Source organism: Aegilops tauschii, chromosome 5 (genome assembly GCF_002575655.3).
Source record: "Aegilops tauschii subsp. strangulata cultivar AL8/78 chromosome 5, Aet v6.0, whole genome shotgun sequence".
In the NCBI taxonomy this organism is placed as follows: Eukaryota; Viridiplantae; Streptophyta; class Magnoliopsida; order Poales; family Poaceae; genus Aegilops; species Aegilops tauschii.
The window spans coordinates 13150157-13173736 of record NC_053039.3 but is presented as its reverse complement, the minus strand read 5'-3'; the positions used below and the strand labels follow the sequence as shown (position 1 = coordinate 13173736).

The 23580-nt window shown below is 54.0% G+C and overlaps 1 protein-coding gene across 1 annotated transcript in view; it reads left to right on the top strand.

Annotated features, from left to right (window-relative positions):
• Positions 1–23580, top strand: part of LOC109766002 (neutral ceramidase-like) — an 84011-nt gene that overhangs the window by 99 nt on the left and 60332 nt on the right. The window contains exons 2-4 of the mRNA XM_020324772.3: positions 45–108; positions 624–778; positions 20300–20314. Coding sequence (XP_020180361.1) covers positions 45–108; positions 624–778; positions 20300–20314 — 234 coding nt within the window. The remainder of the gene's footprint in view (positions 1–44; positions 109–623; positions 779–20299; positions 20315–23580) is intronic.

The following is a 23580-nucleotide window of genomic DNA, read 5'->3' as shown; positions in this document are numbered from 1 at the left end:
TTTTCGTTTCCTGGTCTTGTGTTCACTTCTGTTATCTTTTGCAGCCTGTGATACTTCCCATTCAGATCATGAGAATCGGTCAGCTGGTTATCTTGTGTGTTCCTGGAGGTATATTCCAATTCGTCAATCCTAGGATGTCTGTACAGTTAGAAGTGCATACCATTTTTTTCTATCTACCAAGATGTGCGACGACATGCCATTCTTACGTTACCCAGTTCTTTCTCAACAACAACAGCAACATGCATGTCTGCATCATTATCCCACTTTGCTTTGCTAGGCAAGAAAAAGTAGCCCACTTGAACAATGGCTCAAGGCAGCAGCCAGCAAAGACAGGTGTTTGGTACATAAAATGGTTTGTATCTTAATGTAACTGTCAGCAAAAATAGTATATACTTTAGTAATTATGAGAAACTACTCAGTGGATCACAAGTCCACAACATGACAAAAAGAAGACATTGCCCATGTTAACGAGCACGCTATATATTTCCTTGTAACGAAAAGAAGACTTTGCCGGGCAGGACTTAGGTGGGGGCAATTGCTTGGGTTACAGAGCTAGCAAGCATATGCTCAGAAACTATAAGCACCATCACTCCGCTAATTTTTGTTGTTATGTTTTAGTATAGAATTCACAACAATGGCCGGCAGGCGGTTACGCGATGCTGTAAAAGATGTACTGATAAGCGGCGGCAATGGTGAATTTAATGCCAAAGTTCACATTGTTCTTGCGGGGCTGACAAACACATATTCTCAGTATGTTACAAAATTTGAAGAGTACCAGGTCCAAAAGATATGAGGTATTGTGCGAAGCGGAAAACGTCTTACCTCATCGAGAGGGGACGCCGTTCATGTTATAGGCAGGGGCGCGAGTCCCTGATAACGCATACAGTTGAGATCTTACAGGAGAGGTTACAACTTGGAGAACAAGCTAGGAAGAGATAGGGTTGTGGTTACAGAAGATAAACCTCCTAGCCTACAACCGAAGGACTCCTGCTAAGATACGTTACAATGCGCCTAATGACACGCCCAAGGATGTTTAACACGTACAGGCTCAATATTGATGTTTAACACCCTCCCTTAATCACAACTTCATCAAGTTGAGATTATGCTTGAAGTCTTCAAAACTTCTTGTAGGCAAAGGCTTTGTGAATCCATCTGCAAGTTGATCTTTGGAATGCACAAAGCGAATGTCAAGTTGCTTCTGAGCAACTTTTTCTCTGACAAAATGAAAATCTATCTCTATGTGTTTTGTCCTGGCATGGAACACCGGATTTGCAGAGAGATACGTAGCACCAAGGTTGTCACACCATAAGCAAGGAGCCTGCTTACTTTGTATGCCAAGTTCCTTCAGCATGGACTGAACCCATATTATCTCAGCTGTGGCATTTGCCAATGCCTTGTATTCTGCCTCTGTGCTTGACCTGGATACAGTAGCCTGTTTACGTGCACACCATGATATCAAATTGGGTCCAAAAAATACTGCAAAACCACCAGTGGAGCGTCTGTCATCAAGACAACCTGCCCAATCAGAGTCAGAAAATGCACTGACAAAAGTAAACGGTGATTTGCTGAAGTTCAGTCCTAAGTTCAGAGTGTGCTTCACATATCGAACTATACGTTTTGCAGCTGTCAAAGGAACATTGGTGGGTGCATGGAGAAACTGGCAGACTTTGTTAACAGCAAAGGAAATATCAGGCTTGGTAAGTGTGAGATACTGAAGAGCTCCTACCAGACTTCTGTATTTGGTGCTGTCCTCTTGATTCAAGGGCTCGCCTTCTGCAAGGGATAATTTTTTCGAGCTAGATAACGGAGTAAGTGAGGGTTTACATCCTTGTAATCCAGCCTTTTTAACCAAGTCAGTTGCATACTTTTCTTGAGAAAGGAGAAGTCCATCCTTGTGCTTCTTCACCTCAATCCCAAGAAAGTAATGCAAGTCACCAAGATCCTTTAGAGCAAAGTCTGCACTCAAATCCTTAAGAAGTCCTGTGATCGCTTCATCAGATGAACTGGTCACAATAATACCGTCAACATATATAAGAACAAATATGCATGTGTTGGACTTGTTGTAGATGAACAATGATGTGTCAGACTTAGAAGGAACAAAACCGAGTGCTTGCATTTTGTGACAGAGGCGAGCATACCATGCCCTTGGAGCTTGCTTTAACCCATATATATAGCGCTTTATCAAGCTTGCACACATAAGAAGGAGCATTCTTACTCTCAAACCCAGGAGGTTGTTTCATGTACACTTCCTCTTCCAGAACACCATGGAGGAACGCGTTCTGAACATCGAGCTGTCTGAGACTCCATCCTCTAGAAATAGCAATAGACATGACAAGATGAATAGTGGCCGCCTTTACCACTGGACTAAAGGTGTCCTCGTAGTCTATGACATATCTCTGTTTGAAGCCTTTTGCAACAAGTCTAGCCTTATAACGATCAATGGTTCCATCAGCTTTCCTCTTAATCCTGAAAACCCACTTGCAATCAATCAAATTTTTACCTTGCTGTGGGGGAACCAAGTGCCATGTTTTGTTTCTCTTCAATGCCATGTATTCTTCATGCATAGCTTTCTTCCACTTCTCATCACACAGTGCTGCTTCAAGGGTGTTAGGCTCATCTGGTTCACCTATGGAACAAACCATACCATACTTGGTCATATGCTTGTAATTAATAGGTTGAATTACCCCTTGTTGCAGCCGTGTGCGTCGCTGTTGTGAAACAGCCGGATCAGTAGCCACAGAGGATCCTGCTGACTGCTCATTTGTGGCCACATCAGATCCCAATGAAGATTCTGGTGGATTTTCTGCGGCTGATTGTTGAAGCAGAGCACCTGGAATGGCCGCAGAGGATCCTGGTGCGTGTGCATGTGCATGCAGCTCATCATTACGTGATGATGGCGCATCCACCTGGGTCGCAGCACCGGTCAGACCCTCCGTGCGTCGCGAGCCATCACGCCGCGTGTATGTCACCGGGTGGGCGGCGTACCTCGTACCGTAGGTGGATGGCGACTGGTGCGGGGCCTCGACCGCCCGAGCGCGCGTGTCCCCCACGGGACCGGCACGTGGGTCTGGGGAAGGCGCGACGCACACGCCCGCGCCTGCACCTGCCTCGTCAGCAGGAGACGATCTCGAGGCTGTTGGAAATATGCCCTAGAGGCAATAATAAATTGGTTATTATTATATTTCCTAGTTCATGATAATCGTTTATTATCCATGCTAGAATTGTATTGATAGGAAACTCAGATACATGTGTGGATACATAGACAACACCATGTCCCTAGTAAGCCTCTAGTTGACTAGCTCGTTGATCAATAGATGGTTACGGTTTCCTGACCATGGACATTGGATGTCGTTGACAACGGGATCACATCATTAGGAGAATGATGTGATGGACAAGACCCAATCCTAAGCCTAGCACAAGATCATGTAGTTCGTATGCTAAGAGCTTTTCTAATGTCAAGTATCATTTCCTTAGACCATGAGATTGTGCAACTCCCGGATACCGTAGGAATGCTTTGGGTGTACCGAACGTCACAACGTAACTGGGTGGCTATAAAGGTGCACTACAGGTATCTCCGAAAGTGTCTGTTGGGTTGGCACGAATCAAGACTGGGATTTGTCACTCCGTGTAAACGGAGAGGTATCTCTGGGCCCACTCGGTAGGACATCATCATAATGTGCAAAATGTGACCAAGGAGTTGATCACGGGATGATGTGAGTTACGGAACGAGTAAAGAGACTTGCCGGTAACAAGATTGAACAAGGTATCGGGATACCGACGATCGAATCTCGGGCAAGTAACATACCGCTTGATAAAGGGAATTGTATACGGGATTGATTGAATCCCCGACATCGTGGTTCATCCGATGAGATCATCGTGGAACATGTGGGAGCCAACATGGGTATCCAGATCCCGCTGTTGGTTATTGGCCGGAGAACGTCTCGGTCATCTGCATGGTTCCCGAACCCGTAGGGTCTACACACTTAAGGTTCGATGACGCTAGGGTTATAAAGGAAGTTTGTATGTGGTTACCGAATGTTGTTCGGAGTCCCGGATGAGATCCCGGACGTCACGAGGAGTTCCGGAATGGTCCGGAGGTAAAGATATATATATGGGAAGTCCTGTTTTGGTCACCGGAAAAGTTTCGGGTGCTATCGGTAATGTACCGGGACCACCGGGAGGGTCCCGGGGGTCCACCAGGTGGGGCCACCGGCCCCAGAGGGCTGCGTGGGCCAAGTGTGGGAAGGGACCAGCCACTAGGTGGGCTGGTGCGCCTCCCACAAGGGGACCAGGGCGCAGGAAGGGGGAAGGGGGAAACCCTAGGCTCAGATGGGCCTAAGGCCCATCTAGTGGGGCGCCCCCCTCTCTCCCCCCCTTGGCCGCCCCCAAGTCCCATCTAGGGCTGGCCGCACCCCTTGGGGGGGGGACCCTAGATGGGGGCGCAGCCGCTCCCCCTCCCCTATATATAGTGGGGTTTTGGGGCTGCCATACACATGAGACTTCCTCTCTTTTGGCGCAGCCCTACCCCTCTCCCTCCTCCTCTCCCGCGGTGCTTGGCGAAGCCCTGCAGGATTGCCACGCTCCTCCATCACCACCACGCCGTCGTGCTGTTGCTGGACGGAGTCTTCCCCAACCTCTCCCTCTCTCCTTGCTGGATCAAGGCGTGGGAGACGTCACCGGGCTGCACGTGTGTTGAACGCGGAGGCACCGTTCTTCGGTGCTTAGATCGGAATCAACCGCGATCTGAATCGCTACGAGTACGACTCCTTCATCCGCGTTCTTGCAACGCTTCCACATCGCGATCTACAAGGGTATGTAGATGCACTCCCCTTCCCCTCGTTGCTAGATTACTCCATAGATTGATCTTGGTGATGCGTAGAAAATTTTGAATTTCTGCTACGTTCCCCAACAGTGGTATCAGAGCTAGGTCTATGCGTAGTTTCTATGCACGAGTAGAACACAAAGTAGTTGTGGGCGTCAATTTTGTCAATTTACTTGCCGTTACTAGTCTTATCTTGATTCGACGGCATTGTGGGATGAAGCGGCCCGGACCGACCTTACACGTACACTTACGTGAGACAGGTTCCACCGACTGACATGCACTAGTTGCATAAGGTGGCTAGCGGGTGTCTGTCTCTCCCACTTTAGTCGGATCGGATTCGATGAAAAGGGTCCTTATGAAGGGTAAATAGAAATTGACATATCACGTTGTGGCTTTTGCGTAGGTAAGAAACGCTTTTGCTAGAATCCCATAGCAGCCACGTAAAACATGCAACAACAATTAGAGGACGTCTAACTTGTTTTTGCAGGGTATGCTATGTGATGTGATATGGCCAAAAGGATGTGATGAATGATATATGTGATGTATGAGATTGATCATGTTCTTGTAATAGGAATCACGACTTGCATGTCGATGAGTATGACAACTGGCAGGAGCCATAGGAGTTGTCTTAATTTATTGTATGACCTGCGTGTCAATGAAAACGCCATGTAATTACTTTACTTTATTGCTAACCGTTAGCCATAGTAGTAGAAGTAATAGTTGGCGAGACAACTTCATGAAGACACAATGATGGAGATCATGATGATGGAGATCATGGTGTCATGCCGGTGATGAAGGTGATCATGCCACGCCTCGAAGATGGAGATCTAAGGCGCAAGATGATATTGGCCATATCACGTCACTTTATGATTTGCATGTGATGTTTGTCATGTTTACATCTTATTTGCTTAGAACGACGGTAGCATAAATAAGATGATCCCTCACTAAAATTTCAAGAGACGTGTTCCCCCTAACTGTGCACCGTTGCGAAGGTTCGTTGTTTCGAAGCACCACGTGATGATCGGGTGTGATAGATTCTAACGTTCGAATACAGCGGGTGTTGACGAGCCTAGCATGTACAGACATGGCCTCGGAACACATGCGAAACACTTAGGTTGACTTGACGAGCCTAGCATGTACAGACATGGCCTCGGAACACAAGAGACCGAAAGGTCGAACATGAGTCGTATAGCAGATACGATCAACATGGAGATGTTCACCGATGATGACTAGTCCGTCTCACGTGATGATCGGACACGGCCTAGTTTGACTCGGATCATGTATCACTTAGATGACTAGAGGGATGTCTATCTGAGTGGGAGTTCATTAATCAGATGAACTTAATTATCATGAACATAGTCAAAAGGTCTTTGCAAATTATGTCATAACTTACGCTTTAGTTCTACTGGTTAAGATATGTTCCTAGAGAAAATTTAGTTGAAAGTTGATAGTAGTAATTATGCGGACTGGGTCCGTAAACTGAGGATTGTCCTCATCGCTGCACAGAAGGCTTATGTCCTTAATGCACCGCTCGGTGTGCTGAACCTCAGCGTCGTCTGTAGATGTTGCGAAACATCTGACATACACGTTTTGATGACTACGTGATAGTTCAGTGCGTAATGCTAACGGTTTAGAATTGTGGCACCAAAGACGTTTTTGAAACGTCGCAGAACATGTGAGATGTTCCGAAGACTGAAATTGGGATTTCAGACTAATGCCCACGTCAAGAGGTATGAGACCTCTGACAAGTTTCTTAAGCCTGCAAACTAAGGGAGAAAAGCTCAATCGTTGAGCATGTGCTCAGATTGTCTGAGTACTACAATCACTTGAATCGAGTGGGAGTTAATCTTCCAGATGAGATAGAGATGGTTCTCCATAGTCACTGCCACCAAGCTATTAGAGCTTCGTGATGAACTATAACATATCAGGGATAGATATGATGATCCTTGAGCAACTCGCGATGTTTGACACCGCGAAAGTAGAAATCAAGAAGGAGCATCAATTGTTGATGGTTAGTAAAACCACTGGTTTCTAGAAGGGCAAGGGCAAAAGGGATACTTCATGAAACAGCAAATCATTTGCTGCTCTGGTGAAGAATCCCAAGGTTGAACCCAAACCTGAGACTAAGTGCTTCTGTAATGAGGGGAACGGTCACTGAAGCAGAGCTACCCTAGATACTTGGTAGATGAGAAGGCAGGCAAGGTCGACAGAAGTATATTGGATATACATTATATGAATGTGTACTTTACTAGTACTCCTAGCAGCACCAGGGTATTAGATACCGGTTCGGTTGCTAAGTGTTAGTAACTCAAAATAAAAGCTGCAGAATAAACGGAGACTAGCTAAAGGTGAGGTGACGATAAGTGTTGGAAGTGTTTCCAAGGTTGATGTGATCAAGCATCGCATGCTCCCTCTACCATCGAGATTGGTGTTAAACCTAAATAATTGTTATTTGGTGTTTGCGTTGAGCATAAACATGATTGCATTATGTTTGTCGCAATACGGTCATTCATTTAAGGAGAATAATGGTTACTCTGTTTATTTGAATAATACCTTCAATGGTCTTGCACCTAAAATGAATCTCGATCACAGTGATACACATGTTCGTGCCAAAAGATATAAAATAGTAATGATAGTACCACATACTTGTGGCACTGCCATTTGAGTCATATTGGTATAGAACGCATGAAGAAGCTCCATGTAGATGGATCTTTGGACTCACTCGTTTTTGAAAAGATTGAGACATGCGAACCATGTCTATTGGTATATATGCATGAAGAAACTCCATGCAGATGGATCGTTTGGACTCACTTGATTTTGAATCACTTGAGACATGCAAATCATACCACATGGGCAAGATGACTGAAAGGCCTCGTTTTCAGTAAGATGGAACAAGAAAGCAACTTGTTGGAAGTAATACATTTTGATGTGTGCAATCCAATGAGTGCTGAGGCACGCAGTGGATATCGATATGTTCTTACTTCACAGATGATTTGAGTAGATGCTGAGAATATTTACTTGATGAAACACAAGTTTGAATTATTGAAAGGTTCAAGTAATTTCAGAGTGAAGTTGAAGATCGTCGTGACAAGAGGATAAAATGTCTATGATATGATCATAGAGATATCTGAGTTACGAGTTTGGCACACAATTAAGACATTGTGGAAAGTGTTACACAATTAATACCGCCTGGAACACCACAATGTGATGGTGTGTCCGAACATCATAACTGCACCCTATTGGATATGGTGCATACCATGATGTCTCTTATTGAATTACCACTATCGTTTATGGGTTAGGCATTAGAGACAACCGCATTCACTTTAAATAGGGCACCACGCAATTCCGTTGAGACGACACCGTATGAACTATGGTTTAGAGAAACCTAAGCTGTCGTTTCATAAAAGTTTGGGGCTGCGATGCTTATGTGAAAAGTTTCAGGCTGATAAGCTCGAACCCAAAGCGGATAAATGCATCTTCATAGAATACCCAAAACAGTTGGGTATACCTCCTATTTCAGATCTGGAAGCAAAAGTAATTGCTTCTAGAAACGGGTCCTTTCTCGAGGAAAAGTTTCTCTCGAAAGCATTGAGTGGGAGGATGGTGGAGACTTGATGAGGTTATTGAACCATGACTTCAACTAGTGTGTAGCAGGGCACAGGAAGTTGTTCCTGTGGCACGTACACCAATTGAAGTGGAAGCTTATGATAGTGATCATGAAACTTCAGATCAAGTCACTACCAAACCTCGTAGGACGACGAGGATGCGTGCTACTTCAGAGTAGTACGTTATCCTGTCTTGGAAGTCATGTTGCTAGACAACAATGAACCTACGAGCTATGGAGAAGCGATGGTGGGCCCATATTCCGACAAATGGTTAGAAGCCATGAAATCCGAGATAGGATCCATGTACTTTGGTGAACTTGCCCGATGATCGGCAAGCCATTGAGATAAATGGATCTTTAAGAAGAAGACGGACATGGACGGTAATGTTGCCGTCTATGAAGCTCGACTTATGGCAAAGAGAATTTTCACAAGTTCAAGGAGTTGATTACGATGAGATTTTCTCATCCGTAGCGATGCTTAAGTCCGTCGGAATCATGTTAGCATTAGCTGCATTTATGAAATCTGGCAGATGGATGTCAAAACAAGTTTCCTTACCAGTTTTCGTAAGGAAAGGTTGTATGTGATACAATCAGAAAGGTTTTGTCGATCCTAAGGATGCTAAAAGGTATGCTAGCTCCAGCGATCCTTCCATGGACTAGAGCAAGCATCTCGGAGTCAGAATATACGCTTTGATGGAGTGATCAAAGTTTTTGGGTTTATACAAAGTTTGTTAGAAACTTGTATTTACAATAAAGTGAGTGGGAGCGCTACAACATTTCTGATAAGTATATGTGAATGACATATTGTTGATCCGAAATGATGTAAAATTTCTTGAAAGCATAAAGGGTTGTTTGAAAGGAGTTTTTCAAAGGAAGACCTAGATAAAGCTGCTTACATATTGGGCATCAAGATCTATAGAGATAGATCAAGACGCCTGATGATACTTTCAAAGAACGCACACCTTGACATGATTTTGAAAGAGTTCAAAATAGATCAGCAAAGAATGAGTTCTTGGTTGTGTTACAAGGTGTGAGTATTGAGTAAGACTCAAGACCTGACCACAGCAGAAGAGAGAGAAAGGACGAAGGTCGTCCCCTATGCTTTAGACGTAGGCTCTACAGTATGCTATGCTGTGTACCGCACATGAAGTGTGCCTTGCCATGAGTTGGTCAAGGGGTACAATAGTGATCCGGGAATGGATCACATGACAGCGGTCGAACTTATCCTTAGTATCTAGTGGACTAAGGAATTTTCTCGATTATGGAGGTGAAAAGGAGTTCGTCGTAAAGGGTTACGTCGATGCGAACTTTGACACTAATCTGGATGACTCTGAGTAGCAAACCGGATTCGTATAGTAGAGCAGTTATTTGAAATGGCTCCAAATAGCGCGTGGTAGCATCCACAAGATGACATAGATATTCGTAAAGCACACACGGATCTGAAAGGTTCAGACCCGTTGACTAATAACCTCTCTCACAAGCATAACATGATCAAACCAGAACTCATTGAGTGTTAATCACATAGTGATGTGAACTAGATTGTTGATTCTAGTAAACTCTTGGGTGTTGGTCACATGGTGATGTGACCTGTGAGTGTTAATCACATGGTGATGTGAACTAGATTATTGACTCTAGTGCAAGTGGGAGACTGTTGGAAATATGCCCTAGAGGCAATAATAAATTGGTTATTATTATATTTCCTAGTTCATGATAATCGTTTATTATCCATGCTAGAATTGTATTGATAGGAAACTCAGATACATGTGTGGATACATAGACAACACCATGTCCCTAGTAAGCCTCTAGTTGACTAGCTCGTTGATCAATAGATGGTTACGGTTTCCTGACCATGGACATTGGATGTCGTTGATAACGGGATCACATCATTAGGAGAATGATGTGATGGACAAGACCCAATCCTAAGCCTAGCACAAGATCGTGTAGTTCGTATGCTAAGAGCTTTTCTAATGTCAAGTATCATTTCCTTAGACCATGAGATTGTGCAACTCCCGGATACCGTAGGGATGCTTTGGGTGTACCAAACGTCACAACGTAACTGGGTGGCTATAAAGGTGCACTACAGGTATCTCCGAAAGTGTCTGTTGGGTTGGCACGAATCGAGACTGGGATTTGTCACTCCGTGTAAACGGAGAGTTATCTCTGGGCCCACTCGGTAGGACATCATCATAATGTGCACAATGTGACCAAGGAGTTGATCACGGGATGATGTGAGTTACGGAACGAGTAAAGAGACTTGCCGGTAACGAGGTTGAACAAGGTATCGGGATACCGACGATCGAATCTCGGGCAAGTAACATACCGCTTGACAAAGGGAATTGTATACGGGATTGATTGAATCCCCGACATCGTGGTTCATCCGATGAGATCATCGTGGAACATGTGGGAGCCAACATGGGTATCCAGATCCCGCTATTGGTTATTGGCCGGAGAACGTCTCGGTCATGTCTGCATGGTTCCCGAACCCGTAGGGTCTACACACTTAAGGTTCGATGACGCTAGGGTTATAAAGGAAGTTTGTATGTGGTTACCGAATGTTGTTCAGAGTCCCGGATGAGATCCCTGACGTCACGAGGAGTTCCGGAATGGTCCGGAGGTAAAGATATATATATGGGAAGTCCTGTTTTGGTCACCGGAAAAGTTTCGGGTGCTATCGGTAATGTACCGGGACCACCGGGAGGGTCCCGGGGGTCCACCAGGTGGGGCCACCGGCCCCAGAGGGCTGCGTGGGCCAAGTGTGGGAAGGGACCAGCCACTAGGTGGGCTGGTGCGCCTCCCACAAGGGGCCTGTCGGGTGGTTGGTGCGACATATGCCAAAGGATGGCTTATCATTGTGGGAGCCAATAAAACGTCGCCGGTGCCTGGAAACGGGATGAGGCGAAGACATGCACGCCGGCGAATCTTACCCAGGTTCGGGGCTCTCCGAGGAGATAACACCCCTAGTCCTGCTCTGCGGGGTCTCCGCATGATCACTAGCTTGATAAAGAGTAGCTACAATCGCTCCCAGAGCTGGTGGGATCAAGGGAGAAGAAGAACCAGGCTAGCTCTTGCTTCTCTCTATCTATGGTGTGCGTGCGTGTGCTATGCTTGGAAGCCAAACATGCAGAGGTGCCAACCTTTTGCATGGGTGCTCCGGGGGGTTTATATAGGCCTACCCCCCGGGGGGTACAATGGTAATCCGACTGGGAACTGGCCCCGGCCGTCAGTGTCTACGCCTGCCGGCTCCTCCGCCGGCTACTGGGTCCCGCCGGCTGGTGGGTCCCGCCGGCTGCCGGCTACTCGGTCGGCAGGCCGGCCCCACCGCCTAGGGTTTTGTCGGCGGCTGCTTACTGTAGCCGCGCCTCTGATGATGAGGGCTTTGTCGAGGTAAGCGTGGCTACAGTGATCCGCGTCGGGGGCTATCACTGTAGCCTCACCTCGTCTTGTCTCCTTAAATGGGCTCCTGCTTCGAGGAAGGGAGTCGCCGGCTTCTGGAGGCCGGCTATGCTCCTGGCCGACTAGGAAAGGCCGGGCCGCCTTCACGCCTCCCTCTGGCTGAAGGGGCCCGCAGTCCTTGGGCCGTGCAGGAGTGGGTCGTGGATGACGTCGTAGCTGGCGTGGCTACAGTGCCCGGCCGGACGGGAGACATCCCTCCCGTACGGCCTCCTGTAACCATGCCTGCCTCGGGCTTCGGGGGTCGTGGGCCGCACTGTGGCCATGCCCCGTCAGGTCGTCGTTATGTAGGGGCGGTTGTGGTCTCGGCCGGCTTCTAGGAGTCGGCGTTCTTCTTGGCCGGCTTCTCGGAGTCGGTGAGGCTGGGTCGCCTTCCGGGAGTCGGCTTTAGTGGTAGCCGGCTGGGGAAGGCGGCCCAAATGCTTGGAGTGCTTGAAGGCCCAAAGGCCTGATAAATTTTCTGAAGAGCCAGGGGTAGTCGGTTAGGCTACCCGTGGCCAATTACTCCGACAGTAGTCCCCGAAGCTGATTGGGCTTCGAGGTGGAGTGGGGTTCGAGAAGCTCGGTCAGCTTCCCATCGTGACAAGCCGGCAGCTGGGAGCCGGCCTTGGTGTAGGCGCGCCGCCCTTAGTCGAATTCTTCTGGAGTCGGGAGGTGGGAACCCGCGGGCTTGTGCACCGGGCCGCGGGCCGGCCTCGGGCCGGCCTTGGGCCGTGGCGTGCCACGTGGCCGGAAAGCCTGCCACCCCACGCGCGTGACGGGACGTCGCCGCAGGGAGGGGGCCCGCCACGTCCGCGCCCCGGCCCAGGCGCGGATCCTTCGTATCCCGAAACCGCCCGCACGTTCCGTGCGGCAGTTTCGGCTCGCACTTTATGCGTAATAAACGCGAGTCGTGGGGAGTGAGCGTAGTTAATCCCACGTCTCCCCCCCACGTCCGGCCTCTTCGGCCGCGTGAGGCTATAAGTAGGGGGAGGTGGAGGGCGGCAGACCCTCGCACGCTCCTCCTACTCCCTTCGTCTTCTCGCCTTGCTCGTTCCTGCGATAGCGCCTCGCCGCCGCGCTCTTCCTTCGCACGCTCCTCCGCCGCCGTGCCAGCCTCCGCTATGCCTCCCCACGTAGAGCAGCTCGGCGGGGATTGGGATGGCTCCATCGTCCACAACGACCACATCGACTTCCTCCGCGACACCCTTTGTCTGCCCAGCGCGGACAAAGTGGAGGTCCGCCTCGCGCCGGAGAAGGAGGTCAGGCCGGCGCCGCAGGAGGGCGAGCGGGTGGTCTTCCGCTCGCACTTCCTGTGCGGCTTCGGACTGCCAGTGAGCGCCTTCTTCCGCTCCTGGCTGGACTACTATCAGCTCCAGCCGCACCACCTCACCCCCAACGCGGTGGTGCTGCTGTCGGCCTTCGTCACCCTGTGCGAGGGCTATCTCGGCGTCCTCCCCACCCTCGAGCTCTGGGGGGAATTCTTCCAGTCGAAGCTGGGTACGCGCAGCAAGGGCGTGCCGGCCCACACTGGCGCCTTCATCGCGTCGCGGAGATCGGGCGCCGACAACCCCTTCCCCGTCATCACGCTGATCCAATCGGTGAAGAAGTGGCAGAAATCATACTTCTACGTGCGAAACATCGCGCCCCGGGGCGACTACATCAACCTGCCGGCTTACGTAGCCGGCCCACCGGCGGGGAGGCTGCCCCAGTGGTCCTTCCGGGCGGTGACGCTATCGCAGGGAGGGAACGCCGCCATCGCCCGCCTGCGGGTGATGGTCCAGTCGGAGGGCCTGACGGGGCCCGACCTTCTGGCCGCGTTCGTCACGCGCCGGGTCCTCCCGCTCCAGAGCCGGCCTCATCTGATCTGTCAGATGAGCGGCCAGCTCGATCCGAGCCGGGTGTGCACCAAGGAGATGCCGCAGGCCGACGCGGCCGACATGGTGAACTACCTCGCCAACTGCCAGCTTCCCGACGACTGGCAATTCGGCAAGGAGCCATATAGCCGCGCCAATCCTCCGCCTACGGTACGCTCCCCTTCTCTTTTTCTCTCTTTCTCTCTCAGCTTTGTCGCCGAGTTCCTCTGGGCCGACTCTAACTCAGTCGGCTCGCTTTTTGACAGAATCCTCTGCTTCGGCCGGCCGGCTGAGCGGACGTGGAGCGCCGCTTCGTCCCCGACCGGACCGAGCACGACCAGGAGGACCCCGATCTGGGGGCGGTCCATATGGAGGACGCCACCGAGCCGGCCGGCGGCCAAGCCGGCGGCGAGGCAGGCGGCGCCGGGTTCTCCGCGACCTTCGATGACTGGCCGGACGAGGATGAAGCCGAAGCCGTCCCGCCCCGTCAGCCGGCCTCCGGACACGGCGCGGGCTCCTCCGGCGCGCAGCCTGCTCGGGGTAGAGGCCAGAAACGTCGCGCCACCCAGGGCATGTTCGGTAGCCGGTCGAAGAAGCCCAGGGGTGGGGCGGCGGCCACCAGGCGGGAAGAGGCGGCCGCGAAGGCGGCTCGCTTCCGCAGAGTGGTGAAGCAGCCGCAGGCTGTGTCAGCGTAAGCTTTCTCTCTTTCTGTGTATTCTCCTTCTTTCTTTTCTTGGGTGGTTTTCTGAACCTTTGTCTTCTTTTCTTTGATCAGAGCTCCACTGTCACTCGAGCGGGCGGCTGCCGGCTCCGTTGTCGAGTCGCCAGGGGGCTCTGGGAGCACCACCCGCCGCGTAGATCCCCGCGCCGCCCTCCTGGAGGCGACGGAAAGGAACGCGCGGGAGGTGCGGGAGGAGCAGGAAGCGCGGGAGGCGGAGGCACGGAGGGCAGCCGCCGCCCAGGCAGCTCGGGAGGAGGAGGCGGCGAAGGCGCTTGCCGAGGCCGCAGCCAAGGCCCAGGCAGAGGCCGAGGCCGAAGCGGCGGCAGGGGAGGCCTTGATGGTCACCCTCCTGCGCACCATGGCGCCCGGGGGCGCGGATCCCTCGCCAGGGGGAGCCAGTGGTTCCCAGCCGGATCTGGGAGGGAGCGGCGACGACGTCATCTTATTGAGGGAGGCGCCGGGGCCGACTCCTCCGACTGGGGCGGCCCAAGGCGGCCAGACTGAGCCTGCGCCCGCACAGTCGGCGGAAGGCGAGCCGGCCGCGGGAGCTGCGGTGGCGGTCCGGGTTCCGCCAAGCCGACGCGCAGGGAAGGCCGCGTCGGAGCCGCAGAAAGCGGCGTCGGAGCCACGGCCGGCCGTGGGCTCCAGCTCGTCGGCCCGAGACGCGGAGGCGGCCAGCGCTACCTCAGGGTGGACGCCAGGCGGAGGGACAGCCGTGGTGAACATCGCTGCGCAAGACGTCCGGACCCGGCTCCAGGGCCAAGCCGCGGCGCTGAGGCAGTTCACCGACGAATTCCTCGCCACGCGGGCTGCCATCCGGGTTAGTATTCTCATCTTCTTCTTGATTTCTGTCGTGGGGGCGCGTCAGCGCACCCACTGGGTGTAGTCCCCGAGATTCGGGCCGACTGCTGAGCAGTCGGCTCGGATCTTCCTTGATGATTTCTCATCGTTGCTTTTGTTCTCACGTTGATCTTCTGTCCATCTTGCAGGACTATCACAACCTTCGAGCGGCCGCCTTCAACTCCCAGGCTCGGGAGCTGACGCAGAAGACCGCCGATCTCACTGAAAGCCGAGGTATGTAACTTGATCTTTATCTCATGTGGGGGCGCGTCAGCGCACCCACTGGGTGTAGTCCCCGAGATTCGGGCCGACTGCTGAGCAGTCGGCTCGGATCTTCCTTGATGATTTCCCATTGTTCTTCTTGTTCTTCTATCTCTGTAGCGGCCAACGCCAGTCTGAGGGCACAGCTGGGGGAGTCCCAGACTGCTCTTCGTGCCAGGGACGCGGAGCTCGCCGCCTTGGTGCAGGAGCGCGACCGCCTGGTCAAGAAGCTGGCCGACCAGGAGGAAGGCCACAAGGCTGCGCTGAAGGCTGCGCAGGATCGCGAAGCCACCCTCCAGGCCGAGTTCGAGACGGAGGCGGCCGGCTGGGCAGAGGCCAGGCAGACTCTGGTCTCCGGCTATGGCCAGATTGAGGATCTGGTTGACGGTAAGTCGTCTGCCCCTTCATCCTCTCTTGCCATCTGCTACTTCGACTTGTTTTTCTGATTTGGGGTTCTTCTTTTCTTTTCTTCTTCTTCTTCTTCGCGCAGAGTACTTCCCTGGCTACTCAACTGCTGCCAACCAGGCCATCGAAGCTCGTCGCCAGGCGAAGAGGCAAGCCGGCTTCGAGATCTCGCCGACCGCCGGCCGCTCGCTGGAGGAGCAGCTCCTGGCGATCCAGGCTCGTATCCAGCCGGCTCACAGGCTGCTCCGCCGGCTTCAGCGTGCCGGGTCGCAGGTCTTGGCCGCCCTCTGGCCCGGCCAAGTGGTCCCGCGCACTCCCAGCCGGACCGCCGACTGGCTGGAGGTGGCCGTCGGCCGCTTCGAGGCTTGGAAGGCGTCAGCGGCTCGCTCCGGCGCCAGGCGGGCGCTGGAGTTCGTCAAGGCCTGGTATCCCGGCCTGAACTTGGACCAGCTGGCGACCTGGCGGCAGCAAGCCGACACGGAGCTCGAGCCGGCGCGGCCGGCCATCATTCGGCGAGCTTCGGCGATCGCCGACTACACCGACACCAACGTCTTCGCCCCCGAGGTGGACGACAATGGAGTCGCCCAGCCGGAAGATTGGTTCGGGCTGGACCCGGCGTACGACGAGGACTCGGCGGAGGAGATCGACTCCAGCGACGAGGGTGAGGAGGAGGAGGAGGAGGAGGGTGAAGGCGCCGAGCCGGCTGATGGAGAAGCCGGCCAGCCTGACCGCGCCTCCAGCACTACGTCGCATGCGAGTGCGTCTCCTGCCGCGGGAGGCGGTCAAGCCGGGACCAGCTAGGCGGCCACTCCCTCAGCCGGCGAGCTGCCTTCACCGACCAGCTCGGCCTCCAAGTCATGCCTTAGTCTTCTTTCTTTGTTTTCCTATCTTGTTACTTTGAACAATGTTCGGTTAAGTCTGCGCAATTCCACCCACTGGGTGTATTCAAACTTAATTCTGTTGCCAGCCTTTAGGCGGCTTTATGTATATAAGTTATGCAATCGGCTTTTCCTTGTACTTTTGCTTTTTGTCCTTCTGCTTTTTTCCTTTGCCGCCCTCCCTTGGTTGCCGTCTCCCTAGTCAAACAGTTGTTCTACAAACTGCAGCCGGGGAGTGCCTGGCCGATTGGGGAGGGGGAAGTACTTTTAGCTCTGCCAGACTTAAGCTAAGTTTTTTAGGAAGCCGGCCAGCCGGCTGTTGTGACAGTCGGCAGGCGTATATAGAGGCCGTCTTTTTGCTATATAGGTTAGTTGTTCCTTAGCCGTTTTCGTGTGGGCGTCCTTTCTGTCTTCTCTCTTGCTAGTCGGACAGTCAGTTCTTTGAGCTGCGACTTTCAACAAGAGAGGACTGGGGTGCCGGCGCACTACTTTGCTGACTTCGGGAAGAACTTATAATATAGCTTAAGGCGGCCAGTCCCCGGGCCGACTAGTCGGACCCGGTGCCGGACAAGAATTCAAAATGTAATAAGACATTCATGGATATGACACTCGTCATCCATAGATAAATAAAAGGCAGTCCCCGAGTACTGTTCGGGGGGCCTGTTGGTTTGTAACTTAATACAAAAGGGGTAGCGTGATACATACTGCTTTTCAGCTGTAAAATCGTCTTAGGAGGTTTGCGTTCCATGGTCGCTCCGACTCCTTGCCGGAGTCGTCTCTCTTGCGTGCTCTTGGCTTTTGCGCGTCGATCAAGTAGTAGGAGTCGTTGCCGAGTGCCTTGCTGACGACGAAGGGGCCTTCCCAAGGGGCCGAGAGGTTGTGCTGGCCGGCTGTTCGCTGGATCAGCCGGAGCACAAGGTCGCCCTCTTGGAAGGATCTTGGCTTGACCTTGCGGTTGTAGTAGCGGCGCAGGCCTTGCTGGTAGATGGCAGACCGGCTGAGGGCTAACAGCCGGCCTTCTTCCAGTAGGTCGACGCCGTCTTCTCTTGCTTCTTTGGCTTCCTCCTCCGTGTACATGGTGATCCGAGGCGAGTCGAACTCGATGTCTGTTGGGATGACAGCCTCGGCACCGTACACAAGAAAGAATGGAGTGAAGCCGGTTGACTTGTTGGGTGTAGTGCGCAGACTCCAGAGGACAGCCGGCAGTTCTTCAAGCCAGCAGCCGGCCGATCGCTCTAGTGGTACAACCAGTCGGGGCTTCATGCCGGAGAGGATAAGTACATTTGCTCGCTCGACTTGGCCGTTTGACTGCGGGTGGGCAACGGATGCTAAGTCCAGTCGGATGCCCTGTGTCGCGCAGAAACGTGTCAGTGCGCCTTTGGCGAAGTTCGTGCCGTTGTCGGTGATGATGCTGTGCGGCACGCCGTACCGAGTAGTGATGTCGGTGATGAATGTCACGGCAGTCGGCCCGTTCAGCTTCTTAATCGGCTTTGCTTCGATCCACTTTGTGAACTTGTCCACAGCAACGAGTAGATGTGTCAAGCCACCGCGGGCCGTCTTGAAAGGGCCCACCATGTCCAGTCCCCAGACGGCGAAAGGCCAGGTGAGGGGAATGGTCTTGAGGGCAGAAGCCGGCAGGTGTTGTTTGGAACTGAAGACTTGACATCCTCTGCAGGTCTTGACTATTTCTTCAGCATCCTCCAAGGCAGTCGGCCAGAAGAACCCATGGCGGAAAGCCTTGGCCACGAGGGATCTTGAGGCGGCGTGATGGCCGCATTCGCCTTGGTGGATGTCTTTGAGGATTGCCACTCCTTTTTCTGGCTCGACGCAACGCTGGAAGACTCCAGTAACGCTGCGCTTCACCAGCTCCCTGTTGATTATTGTGTATGCTGTGGCTCGTCGTTGGACTAGTCTTGCTGCGATCTCGTCAGCCGACAGCTCTCTGCTGACTAGGAACCTGAGGATGGGCAGGGCCCATGAGGGAGCTGTGACTTCTTCTGCTGTTAATGTAGCCACCATGACTCGGGTGGGTGGGTTGGGTGTTGCGTTGGGGTCGACCACCACTTCTTGCGTCGTTGCAGTCCCCGGGCCGGGCTCTGAGGTCCCTGGGCCGGGTGCGACTACGTCAGTTCCCGGGGCAGTCGTCGAAGTCCCCGTGCCGCCTGCGGGATTTCTTGAGCCGGATCCGGCTGTTTCTGGCGCAGGCGGTACAAAGATGGAATCCGACTCTGGAGACGGCTTGATGGACGGCTTGAGGAGGCGCTGGAGGGAGACGCCAGTCGGTATGGCTTGTCGGGTGGAGCTGATCCGTGCTAGGGCATCTGCTTGGTCGTTGTCGGCCCTTGGCACGTGAAGGAACTCGCACCCTTCGAAGTATCCGCTCATCTGCTGGACGAGGAATCGGTAGTTTGCCATGTTTGCGTCCTTGGCGTCCCAGTTGCCTGATGATTGCTGGACCACCAAGTCTGAGTCGCCGTAGCATAGGATCCGGCGTATGCCGAGCTCTTTGGCTAGCCGGAGCCCATGTACGAGCGCCTCGTACTCGGCCACGTTGTTGGAGGCGGCAAAGTGGATCTGCAGCGTGTACTTGAGCTTGTCGCCTTTGGGAGAGGCGACAACGACGCCGGCTCCCAAGCCGGTGCGCATCTTGGACCCGTCAAAGTGCATCCGCCAATGGGTAGAGTCGGGAGCCGGCGGTAAGTACTGGGTCTCGGCCCAGTCGACGAGGAAGTCAGCCAATGCTTGCGACTTGATGGCGGTGCGGGGTTGATAGAAGATCGTGTAAGGCGCCAAGGCAATGGCCCATTTGGCCACCCGGCCGGATGCATCCCGGCTGCCTATGATCTCGGCGAGCGGGGCAGTGCATACGACCGTGATGGGTGCTCTTGGAAGTAGGGCTTCAATTTCTTGGCAGCGAAGTACACCCCATAGCACATCTTCTGGTAGTGCGGGTAGATTTGCTTCGAGCTAGATAGTACTTCGCTGAGATAGTAGACCGGCCTCTGGACCAGCTGGGCTCGGCCTGCCTCCGGGCGCTGGACCACAACAACGGTGCTGACAACCCGGCTTGTCGCGGCGATGTAGAGGAGCATGGGCTCCTTCTTAGTCGGCGCGGCCAGGACAGGCGGAGTGGTCAACATTTTCTTCAACTCATGGAAGGCTTGGTCGGCTTGATCATTCCACTCAAAGTGAGTGGACTTCTTCATGAGTCGGTACAGGGGGAGAGCCTTCTCTCCTAGTCGGCTGATAAAACGGTTCAGGGCGGCTAAGCAGCCAGTGAACTTCTGCACATCTCGCAGCTTGGTGGGAATCTCCATCCTCTCGATGGCTTTGATCTTGACAGGGTTGCACTCAATGCCGCGTTCGGAGACCAGGAAGCCTAGCAGCTGGCCGGCTGGCACTCCGAACACGCACTTCTCGGGGTTGAGCTTGATCTGGAATCGGCGCAAGTTGGCGAATGTTTCCTTCAGGTCTTCCAGCAAGGTTCCGCGCTTCTCTGTCTTCACCACAATGTCGTCTACGTAGACGTGGGCATTTCTGCCGAGTTGTTTCAAGAGACATTTCTGCATGCAACGCTGAAAAGTGGCACCGGCGTTTCTCAAGCCGAATGTCATTGTCAGGTAGCAGAAAGCTCCAAAGGGTGTGATGAAGGCAGTCTTCAGGCGGTCAGCTGGGTCCAACTTGATCTGATGATACCCTGAGTATGCATCCAAAAAACACAACAGCTCGCATCCGGCTGTAGAGTCTATCACTTGGTCAATCCGTGGCAAAGCAAACGGATCCTTTGGGCAGGCCTTGTTCAAGCTTGTGTAGTCTATACACATGCGCCACTTGTTATTCTTCTTCAAAACCAGAACTGGATTGGCAAGCCATTCTGGAAAGAACACTTCCATGATGAAGCCGGCTGCGAGGAGCCGGGCTATCTCTTCTCCCACGATTCTTCGCTTCTCTTCTGATAGTCGGCGGAGGGGTTGCTTGACCGGCTTCGCATCAGCTCGGACATGTAACTTGTGCTCGGCGAAATCCTTCGGGACGCCCGGCATGTCCTTTGGGGACCATGCAAAGATGTCTCGATTCTCACGGAGGAAGTCGGCGAGCTCGCCTTCCTATTTGCTGTCCAAGTTCGCCCCAATCACGGCGAACCTCTCCGAGTGCTCCGGGTCTAGAGGTATCTTCTTCGTCTCTTTGGCAGGCTGGAAGGAGCCCTGCGCATCACAGTCCTTGGGGTTGGGGGACAAGGTCGGCTGCTTGCCGGCCATGGCCACAACCCGTTCCAGCATCTTCTTCTCTTCCGCCACCACGAGGGACTCGGCCAGCCGGCTGCTGGCCGTGGCACACTCGATGGACTTCTTGTAGTCGCCGGCTACCGTGATGATCCCCTTCGAGCTCGGCATCTTCATCTTCAGATAGGCATAATGGGGCACAGCCATGAACTTGGCCAAAGCAGGTCGGCCAAGTAGCGCATGATAGGGGCTCTCCAGGTCCACCACCTCGAACCATATTGCTTCCCGGCGGAAGTGATCTTTGTCTTCGAAGAGAACATCCATTTTGATCTTGCCGATTGGAGAGCAAGATATGCCGGGTACGATACCATGGAAGACAATGCGGCTCGGCATGAGCTGCTTTGCTTTGATGTTCAGCTTGTCCATGGTGTCGCGGTACAATATGTTGATACTGCTTCCGCCGTCTATCAGGACGCGGGAAAATCTGGCAGCTCGCCTCTCCGTCGCAAGGGTGACGTCCAAGACCATAGCATAGGAGCCAGGCGAAGGCATCACCTCTGGGTGGTCGGCCTGGCTCCAGCTGATGGGCTTTTCCGACCAATGCATGAACTCGGCGGTGCTGGAGGCGACTGCGTTTACTTCTTGGTGTTGCCGGCGTCGGCTGCGCTTGTCGTCGACTTGACTCGTGAAGACGACGTAGGCGTCGTGCGCTTCGGGGAACTCGTCTTGGATGGCGCCGACTGCCGGCCGGGCCGCCGGCTGCTGGGGAGCTGGAGGCGGCGGGCTGGGAGGCGGAGGCGGCACTATCCCTTCGCCCTTGGTGATGCGGGTGAGCCAGTGGCATTTCCGTGTTGTATGGTTGGACGGCTTCGCGCCGCTGTGGAACTTGCAGGGGGCATCGAGTGCTTGTTCGTAGGAGAAGGACGGCTGCTAGGGCGGCCGACCTCCCTTCTTCTTGGGAGCGGGCCGCTCCTCGGGCTGCTCGTCTTCAACTGTGGCCACCTGCCGACTGGAGGAAGTCGGCATGGGGCCCTTGCGCTTGTGGTCGTTCTGGTAGGGGCGCCGGTTTGGGTCGCCAGCCGGCGTCTTGGGAGCCGGAGCGACTACCTTCCCCGAGGCGTCCACTCGGAGCTCGGTCTTCATGGAGGAGTCGGCAGTGGCGTAATTGTCGGCGGTGATCAGCAACTCATCGAGGGTAGCCGGCTCGTCGCAGAGGAGTCGGTGCTTGAGGAGGGTGCCCTCTCGGCACCCGGCAGTGAAGTACTCGATGGCCTGGACCTCATGCACTCCCTCGCAGGAGTTGCGGAGCTCGGCCCATCGCGTGAGGTAGTCGCGGGTCGACTCGTTGGGCCCTTGGACGCAGAGGGAGAGCTGGCGAGGCTTGGGAGGCCGCTTGTAGGTGCTAGTGAAGTTGCGGACGAAAACCTCGGTGAAGTCCAGCCAGCTGTTGATGCTGTATGGCTTGAGGCTGTTGAGCCACGTGCGCGCCGTCCCTTGCAGCATCAAGGGGACGTACTTCACGGCGACGCGCCGATTGCCGTTGGCGATGCTGACGGCCGTGGAGTAGTCGATGAGCCAATCTTTCGGCTTCACCGAGCCGTTGTACTTGGGCGTGTCTCTGGGGAGCGAGAACCCTTTGGGGAAGGGCTCGTCGCGGATGCGGGGGCCAAAGCATGGCGGGCCGACATCGTCTTCTTCTTCTAACGCCAGGGACCGAGCAAGGCGGTCGATCCTGTGGCGGGCGTCACTCTCGCCGACTCCTTCTCGGCGGCCGAGTCGGTCACCAAGAGTCGGATGCGTGATGGGCGGCGGAGTGAGGCGTCTTTCTTTTCGAGGCGGGGGAGGCGGCAGGTTTCCTTGGTGTTCGACCGCCCGAGGGCGGCCATCCGCGTCGCGCTCGATAGGGATGCGAGTCCGGCTGCGGCTGGCAGCCGGCTCCTTGTCTTTCTTCTGGCGCGTGCCGCTCGCAGTCGGCGAGCGGGACGTCGCGGCGTGCTCCCGGCGCGGGGGATGGCTATCAGCTCGGGCGCCGGCTTCGTGCCGTTCTGCAGCCACGTCGATCAGCTGCTGGATCCGTCTTGTCATGTAGGGGAGCTCATCGGCTCCCAGCCCATTGAGCTCCTCTGCTGCCGCCTGAGCGGCTCGCAGATTCTCGAGCGGGGTGGCGTAGACGGGGCGATCTGCGCCCAGCATGCTGGCAACGGCTGCGCCGCGCTTCTGGACGAAGCCGGCTCGGCTCGGGCCGCTCGGCGGCGGCGTCCCGAAGGCGGCGCGGTCGACTTCGCGCCGGTGGGCCTCGGTGAGGCGTCTCATCGAGGCTATCTTCCTGCTCTCCGTGATGAGGGCAAGACGGCGTGCCTCCAGGGTCTCGGCGTCGGCGTCGGCCGGGAGGGGGATGGAGAGGTCGTGCATCGCTGCTTGCTGAGCATCGCGGGCGCTCCCGCCCGAGTTGGAGACATGGCTGATGACCAACACTTCGGTGACAGCGCTGCTGCCGCTGTCAGCTCGAGGGAGTGGGTCGGCGAAGACCACCACGTCGGA